Consider the following 9,533-nt stretch of genomic DNA (forward strand, 5'->3'; position numbering starts at 1 on the left):
ATATTTATTTTTTCTTGTGTCTTTTTCTTTATAATTTCCTGTCTATGCTATTTGTTTGCTCTTTGCATAGACACACTCTATGAATCCATGATGAGAGTAATACAGCTGAGAGTTGGATGGTGTTTGTTATAAATAAAATGAATAATCCTGTCATGTATCCACAGTCTTGTTGTTATTCTCTCCAATTATCTGATTTTCTGAGCTCAGTTACAACAATCTTTCTTGACTTCATTGAACACATTCATAAAACAGACAAGCAATAATTTAAAAGCACACCAAACCCAATGTCTGTGACCATTTGAATGCAGTAACAGCTATGCTATCACTCCTGGTAAACAATTACAGTGAAGGAGGCTGAGATCATTCTTCCCCACTGAACCACATATCAGCCATCTTCTTAGGATGTGAATGACTCTCTTGAGGTTAGTCCAAAGCACTCTCAAAGACCAAATTTTGTTTGTTTGTTTGAAGTCGTTCTGTAGAAGAGTCACTTGAGTCTTTGCAGTCACTCTCTTGCTGCATAACTGAACTTCTGGTGAGCTTTAGGCAAAAGAAATCACAAGGTATGATGCTTCTTCCTTTCTAACTGGGGCATTATCATGTTGTGAGTTCTTCGCACATAAGCTTTAGTTTTGTCAGTCTAGTAAAATGTGTGATTACTGTTGTGATGTGTTCGTTTGCAAGCTTCATGTGCACAGTAGTGCTGCTTTTTAGCTGCGTGGCACAAGGTGTCCGTGCAACCCTGAACCATTTATTTAAACTGAACTGTTGAACAAATGATTCCTTTAAACTTCTGTTATTCTGTTTGTCTTTTTATTTTATTTTATTTTTTTTGTATCTGTAACACAAGACAAATAACAATTGGTTTAAAAACTGACTGATGAATATCGTTTTTAATTAATTTTCCACAATTTACAGAACATTGAAACATTAAAAAGAAGAAGATCCCTGATTTTTTTTAAAATATCGACTTTTTTTTTTTAACAAAGCTTTTATACTTTGAACTTAGTCTTTTTATTGTTTCTTTCCCAACTCTAATTAGCTTTGGTTAATGTCATTACATTAATTGTTTGTTAGACACCATCCATCCATCCATCTGAGCAAGAATAATATAACTAATACTGTGTAATTACTTTGAATTGAAACATACAAAGCAGATCATTTCAAAATGTTTCCATGCACCTGTACCCTGACCTATCAAGATCTCATGATGTAGCTGACAAAGGTATGTTGTTGTTTTACAGATTCACTCTGCCATCTACTGGGTGTCTTTAAATGACTGCCAGTGCATTTTCAGTCAAAGGAGTGTGTCACCTTGTATGACTTGCACATCAAACTCTTGGGAACTTTACATGAACTCAGAAATAAGTACTGCTCATCGAAAATTGCTCACCTTTCAGCAGTCATGCTTTTCAAAGTACACCGGACACTCATGTCACGCCAATAAAATGTATACTATGTGCCTCAGTGTACTCATTTGTGGATCTTCTCTCACTGATTGATTGGAAAATATTCCCTAAATTCATGACTGGGTTTCCAATCCAGAGTAAGGACACTGCACATTACTTGTAACAGTTTATGAAAACTGTGCTAAAGGCACTGATATAACCTATAAATTCATTCAGTGAAAGTTGAATGACACATTTTAGCGATACAATGTGAAATAAATTCATTTATTTGTGAGAAATGCAGTATATATATATATATATATATATATATATATATATTTGTATATATTAGCACATTATTTTAATCAGGCAGCAGCTTCATCGCAATGAATGAAATAAAACAGATGTCAATGTAAAGCTTTATTGGAAACTGAGTGAAAAATCATCGTTTGTCTTAACTCCGTTCTTCTTGATAGTGGAGTATTATATTAAGTCTGTGGCTGCAGAAGTAAAAAGCATAAAGTAAAAGCAAAGGTATTACACATTTTCTCAGTTTTTAAAATATATATCCTCAGCATAACTTGATTACATAACCTTTTCTTTCAAGCAAAGGTATAGGTGCAGTGGGCATTACTTCCAGCTGTCTAAGGCAACAACCAGCTTTGTGCTAATAAAACGTGAAAGCCTCTGTTGCAGCGGCGGAGTCAGATCCACTTCCATCACGAACTGAAGGGTTTCCAGTTTTCCTCGCTTCAGTTTTATTTCCATCCGATCCAGACTTGGACAGCTTCTTCAGTTTCGAACTAAAAAAATTAGTAGTTCTTACATGTGAGATCCCCAAAACACATTTTCATTCAAACTCATTATGCTTGTCCTGATCTTTAGCAACACCTAACTGATACTTAAAAGTGAGTCAGCATGTCATACCTGAGTAACTCCAGAGTTTTCCTCACCCACTCATCTTTGCGAGTGGCACACACCTGCTTGTTTGCAACAGTGTAGAAGCTGTAATAGTGAGACACACAATCAGTGTGACGTAGAGTATCATAGCACTAAAGTGTATAGATTTATATTTTATATTGTTTTTTTACAATATCATAGGCCAGAGTCAGTCCTTTAATGCTTTAATAACTCACTTTAACGATTTTAGATTTTAACATATATATGAATCAAAATAAGACACGTTTACAAATGCATCTCTGATGGATTTCAGAAGCACACAAACAGGAATTTTATGTCAAGTTAGTTTCATGACTTTGAGGATGAATCTGAACATCAAGTAGGAATCAGTGAGGAAGGTATTTGAGGGAATCTTACTAAAATATTCAGAACCTCACACTGAAGACACATTTTGGTCAGTATTACAAAAATATTGAGGTTTGCCCAGCTCTTTTGTGCGTGTGATTGAATCTTCTTGGATTAGATGGATTTAGAACAAAGTCAGTTGTAACTTAACTTTATAATTAAACTAAATTTTAAACTGTTCAAAAATAATTGTCTTATTTTTAATAAACAAGAATCTGCAGAAATAAAATTAGTGCTTCTTTCTGCAAACCAATTCCCAGTGTTTTTTTTGTTTGTTTGTTTTTTTTTTATATCTTGGAATAAATCCAATCCACCCAGTTTGGCCCTCACCAATCGGTTTGCAGATGTTTGGCTTGCTGTGACCATTTTAGTCACATATTACAGTGAGAGATTAAAAGGTTGCAGGCATAGTTGGATGGCTTGGAAGAGAGAATCTTACATGATTGCCTCAATGCGGCAGTTTTCCTTGAGAGATTGTTCTCTGTATCCCTTTATACGGTTGAAGGGCACTGGCCTCCTGCTGTGGCTTGTACAGCAGGCTGTGCTCGAACGGGCACCTAATTCACACACACACACACACACACACACACACACACACACACACACACACACACACACACACACACACACACACACACACACAGATACCAAGGCACCACATCATAAACATGTCAATTCATCTTTGAGTCTTCATGTCAGATTGACATTATTGATTGACAGTTTGTTAAATGTGAGGAAATAAACTTACATGCAGCTGGAGCTGGACTAAGTATGCCCAGTATGAAGCAGAGGAGAAGCGCCGTCATGGTGATCATACCTCTGGGAGCCATGTTGACAATGAAAAAAAGTGGCAGGGCACTCACTGAGTATGTGGGCTCTGCACATATATATACTTTTTCCACTACAGATGTTTTCGTACCTTGTGGCTCCTAAATTGAGGACAGGAAGCCCACTGTTGCATCATGGCAGCCAAAGTTGCAGAGTTACAATTCAGGCATGTACTCTGCAATTAAACAACACCAGGATTTGGTTTTGTGGGATGATACAGGCCTGGTGCACTGATACATTCGGTTCATGTGTCTCCATTGGCTCTGAAATATAATTATACTTTCTGGGTGAATGATAGTACAGTGAAGTTCTTCATATACAGCAAATTCTAATCATTATATATATTAACTTTGTTTTAATGTCTCCAATATTCCAGAACATGCCTACATCTTTACATCTCTGTGCTGATGCCTACATGCCTACATGTAAATGCAGTTTGTTACACATGATACTGCCTCATAGTATTGTAGTGCTAACAAAAAAAAAAAAATCACTGTCATAGCCTTTGTCATACAGTGGTTTGACACTATAGCTTAAAGCATCTGTCGGGGTGTTTCACACAATCAGCAATCTTGAGATTGTTTTGTGGTGAAAATTAATCGAGTATGAGAAGGTTGTCAAACTCCCCCACCCCCTTTCCCTGGTTAGCATGACCTATTTAGTCTGCAAAAAGCTGACAACTTCAAATCCAGCTCAACTGACCTAAATAGGTGCAACATCTCCAAGTTGTAAATTCTTACACGTGTCAAACGTGGCGTGTACAAGCTGTTAACAAGTAGATGTATAAATGAACACCTCAATTACAGTAACACACTGACATTAACGTATTTAGACACGAATATGAATACATTGAGCTTATTTGAGCTACACACTCCACGTGAGCGCCTTTTCTCTGTGAAAAATCAAAAGCGTGAATGCCAGCAATACACTACTGCCACTGTAGCTGATCCATGGTCTTGCTCAAGGACACTTCAGAAGTATAAATACTTTTTGACACAGCATGGAGATATCTATAGAAAGCTACTTGAATAGGCCTTCAGAGTCTCGCTGCATTAGCTGTAAACTGTGTGATCAGCAGATGTGCTCTTGCCAGAAGCTGATTTTTCATGTCCAGCATCACAGAGCAATTATTAAAGTTAATCAACATCATGCTAACCATTTTCCTTCCCCTGTAATTAACATCTTTGAGTTTACAGTAATTCGTTAATCAGAGAGCAACATAATGGCTGAAATTTATTCATTTTTGCTATTGTCTTTGCATGGTTATAGTTGTTATAAGGGAGCCGATTATGCACTTAGATGAGACATCATCTTGTGTGGACTCTTGAGCCTAAATTAGTTTTGACTGTTCTGAGCTTTGTGTCATTATGACTTGCTCAGCTCCTGCCCTTCTTGAAACCTTTGCTGTCCTCCTACTTGGCAGGCTGACCCACACATCTAATTTAGAACATCACGCATACACATGCCACATTTGATGGTGTTTTTGCTTCTTTCTTTGCTTCCCTTATCCACAGGGGGTAGTGTGGGCATGGCCCATTGATGGATGCCCAGCTAAATTTAATATATTGAAATAAAGCAAATCTAGTTACTTTTTTCATGCCACCAACAGGAATTGTCTTTTTAATGTGTAAAATGGAAATCATTCTTTTTTTTCTGTTTTCCTTTTTTTTTTTCTCCTCTATTTTATTTTGTAGAAAATAGATGAAGAAACATTCACAGTTACAAAATTAACATTGTGGGAGTCACCTCAACATTTATCAGAATTGGTCGGGTTCAAATCAAAACACACACAAAAAAATGAGCAAAGCAACTCATTAGCATCCCGCCGTCTCCCTGTGTTTCTACATCTGTAGGCGTGTGCGTGTTCAATCTACGGCATGTACTGATAAAGGGAAAGGTGGCACGATTAACTCGACAATGTCTAGTTTAGCAGCCTAATCCCTGCTAATCCTCCATAAAACACAGCCGCAGTTACCGTTATGTCTTCTTCAGTCACAGAAACACAACACCCTTCCTGAGACTGTTTGTTTTTAATGACATTTCCATTTTCAGAAAAATGTCTGAAATCATTAATAGTTTTAAATCTACTAATTGAAGCTATATATATTTTTACACATTATTGACCAAAAAAGTAACCAGTTAATTCAGAAATGCCAGGATGACAATTAGTATTTCAGCCAATAAATAAATCCAGATTAACGTAATTAACTACTGGATTTTATTATATTATTGTAGAGTTGTGTGCAAGTGCATGCCAACTAATAGTCTACCTGTGACTGGTCTCTGCTTTTTAACAGCTCCTGCCTGCTATGTGCCTCTATCTATGTGCATAGCACTGTCTGCCATTGCACAGGTAGTGCAGAGCGGGTTTATGAAGTGTTTCTCATTGAAACTGCTTTATGAGACATGAAGCATGGTTTCTGTAGCTATAGCGAACGGAAAAAGTAACACTAACAACATAACTGGAACAAAATTGTGTCACAGAGGAGATTTAACAACTTCTAACCCACTATAAATAACTCCTTTTCAAGTATATTACTGTTTATTGTATCCCAATTTTCATGTTTATGTCTGTTCTCATATTATTGGGTTGTTTGTTAAAATACTTCTATTATTTTACATTTTGAAGTGATGATTACTTGTGTGAACTCTGGGAAGAATGGTTGTTAACTCTGTAGCAGCTAAGTGGGATCCAAACAAACAAGAAACAATTTAATGAGATACAGATTAAAATAGCTTGTGATTATTTTCAGTTTGACTAACTTATTACTCAATTTTTTTGTTGTTATTAGTCATGCTTTATCTCTCACTTCTTCACAGGCAAAGGACATACATATAATCTTATATCATCATCTTTTTTAGACATATTTTTGGTGATTGTTTGCTTTAGAGTGGGTGTGAAGCAGACTTTTTCTCCTCTTGGGCCCCTCTCCTTCTTTTTGAACTCATGCTGGTGGACAGAGGACAAGAAAAGAGAAAAAGGGAGGGGAGATGAGAGGGTGGGGGTGTATGTGTGTGTGGAGGGGGGGGTCACCATTGAGTTGTCCACCCACACAAGGCCCCCTCTGGTCACCTGCGTGGGTTTGGGCCTAAAGAAGGGCGAGGATGCGCGCACAAGCGTACGCACGCACACACACAGGGACACACAAAAAGAACAAAACGGCAGCTTTCTAACCCCAAATGTCAACCGTACCAAAGTACTTTGGAATAAAAGCATTTTAAATTAGCAAAAAACTTCCTCAAACCAACAGAGAGGGGGCATTGTCAGGATCCTTAAAAGCACTTCACAACAGAGATGAGTATAGGCAGCGAGAGAATCAGAGAGATAAAAAAAAAAAAAAAAAAAAAAAGAAAAATCTCCTAAAGCTCTTGGCTGTGGCACGATCTTCAAAAAAATCATCATAATTAGCATCATTCCAGACAGTCAAACCCGTGAGGCATGAAAACAATGCAGTCTTCAATATTTTATTGCGTTATGGTAAATTATTTGATGTGTAATTAAGTAAGCCCGACAGATTCTGTCCTCATCGTTTTCCTCCTACATGCCATCTGCCCTGTGTGTCCAGACTGTGGGTGACTGAAGTAGCTGCGGGGGGAGATGAGGAATTATTGTGGAAAATTATAAGAAAACTTGTGATGTAACAGTCTGAGTTCACTTTTGTTGTTCAAACCAACGCTGTAACATCCACGGCCTCCAATAGAGTGAATAGTAGAAGATGAAAAGGGGGAAAAATAGAATTATAAGACCTCTGTGACACTAGGAAGCGCCTAGAGGTATTTTAGTCTGGCAGAGCAAACTCCTGGCCGGGGAGACTCCGGAGGATACAGTGAGCCAGAAGAGGTGAAGCGAACAGAGGGGAAGCGAGTAAGTTGGTAGAAAGATGAGTATTTTTAGGGTGGTCTGTTATCTGTGGAGACGAGGGCGTGTGGTATCACAGCCGGGTCATATCGCTGAGGGGGGAAACAGCACGGGCTCTCGACTGAGACGGTAGATAAGGAGGAAGGGAACAATGAGTTCTCTCTTGCTCTTGTATATACACTCATACACACAAGACACACATGCACACTAAAAAAAAAAAGACCATAACCACATCCACAGGAAGACACACCGTAGCTTCAGTCTTACACGGCCTGTTGCAGGTACTTAGAAACACTCGACCGTGTTAAAAGATTGTTTCAGAATGGAACCAGAGGCCTGTACAGGTGACCTAAGAGTGTGTTATTATTCTAAAGACTGTAAGATAAAAAACCAACAATATTGTGGAATCTCTTCTCTGCACTGCTTTTCTCTCTGTCTTGCATCCTCCCTGTCTGTCTCTCCTCTATTGTAGCCCTCTTAAGATGTAAATGCCAGCAGAACAGATGGATGGAGGGAACATCTCATCACTCTGACACCATGTTTATGCAATCGCATGCAAACACATCACGCAAACACACTCCGCACACATGCACGCTCGCAAACACATATACACTCCATAGCAAGATGCTGATGGAGATTTCTTCAATCATCAAAGTGAGCACATGATGCACAGCACACACAAACACGCACACATACAGACACACATACACACACACACTTTTGGTGTTTTGGTGTTTTTGATGAAACCTTCTGTTCGCTTCTTCCTTTGTTGATACTGAGCGCATGCGTGCGCGGACACCGACGCACATCCACACACAAATTGAGTAATTCGCTAGACTAGCAGCTGTTATGGAGAAAACCGGGTACCAGTGAAACGCCTCTGACATGCTAATGACGCTTTGTCGACCCAAGGAGTTCAACACACACACTCTCACACCACACAGATTTAGAAAATCTGACTATTATCTGTCATATAACCCAGAGGATATCAGCCTAGTCGTGTGAATATTAAATGGTTTCAGCTCCCAGTGCGATGTAAGCACTCTGTGTAGGACTGCAAGCCAAATGAAACCCAAGCTCGCTCCAGGAATATCTTAGAGAGGCTTTGAGGGAAGATCCCTTTTCAACACCCCATCACCACCACCACCACCACCACCACACACACACACACACACATATACACCACCACCACCCACCCAATCAAATCCTCACTGGCAATGCGCTGCTCCTCATCTCTCTTCCCTGCTTCCTTTGTTCATCTCTCTCAGCCGCCCACACCTACCGTCCCTCGGGCTTTTCTCTTAACACTCTCACACACATGCACAAATTTACATTTGGCTACTTTGTATGTACTTTGCTTAAATTTCTTCCTCTTCTTTCTGTTCTCTTCATCACTATTTGACACTTGGCAATTCTGTGTGTCTTTAAATGCTTGTTCACATGTGCGCATGCACAGGGCCTATATCTAATGGTCAACAATACAGATGTGTGGGCAGGAGCCATCTGGGGCCCCACATGGAACAAAAAGTGTGGGGTGATGTGTGTTTGTGCGGCGAAGGGCTAGTGGCCAAACTTAAAGTAGGGGTTCGACGCAGGGGGATCTTTGTGGAAACCCCCTCCGGAAAGCTGTGATTCTCAGGGGAGAGTGGGAAAAACATCCCGACCGTCATCAATCAAAACTTTGGTGACACAAATGACCAGAAACAACGGTGCATTCTCCATCCATGTCACTGTGTCCCCTCCGCCTCACTGCCATGTCCCACCCACCTGTGCCACTGCCCCATTGGCCTTCGCCATGCGCCGCCCGATGCGATTGGCTTGTTGGTCCCCGAACGAAATCGTGGTCCCCTCTTGGCTAATTGGGCCTTTGTGATTGCGCATTCTATCGTGGGGCTGGCGAAGAATGAAACGTGAAAACGTTATTATGGTGGGTGGGGGAAGAGTGGCAGGTCGATGCGGGGAGATCGTTTTTGCCGTCTCAAAGTGCCAGATGCTCTTCCTGGGGCCATTATGATGCCACACAGGGCTTTGAGATGGTTTCGACGTAGCAACTGTGAAGACACAAAAGCAAGATGGAGACCGACTCGCACAAACACATACTTGCAAACACAGGCACGCACACACTCACACATGGACTCTCATATACAGTCCTT

General features: G+C 39.9%; 1 protein-coding gene across 1 annotated transcript; it reads right to left on the reverse strand.

Annotated features, from left to right (window-relative positions):
• Nucleotides 1-1,795: 1,795 nt before the first annotated feature.
• Nucleotides 1,796-3,543, reverse strand: ccl20l (C-C motif chemokine ligand 20-like). Its single transcript, XM_030752795.1, has 4 exons — nucleotides 3,442-3,543; nucleotides 3,133-3,250; nucleotides 2,316-2,393; nucleotides 1,796-2,191 (listed from the first exon to the last, which is right to left on the reverse strand). The coding sequence occupies exons 1-4, from the start codon at nucleotides 3,521-3,523 to the stop codon at nucleotides 2,056-2,058; spliced, it is 414 nt and encodes a 137-aa protein (XP_030608655.1). The 5' UTR covers nucleotides 3,524-3,543; the 3' UTR covers nucleotides 1,796-2,055.
• Between the last annotated feature and the right edge of the window lie 5,990 nt (nucleotides 3,544-9,533).

This window comes from Archocentrus centrarchus, chromosome 17, assembly GCF_007364275.1.
Source record: "Archocentrus centrarchus isolate MPI-CPG fArcCen1 chromosome 17, fArcCen1, whole genome shotgun sequence".
Classification (NCBI taxonomy): Eukaryota; Metazoa; Chordata; class Actinopteri; order Cichliformes; family Cichlidae; genus Archocentrus; species Archocentrus centrarchus.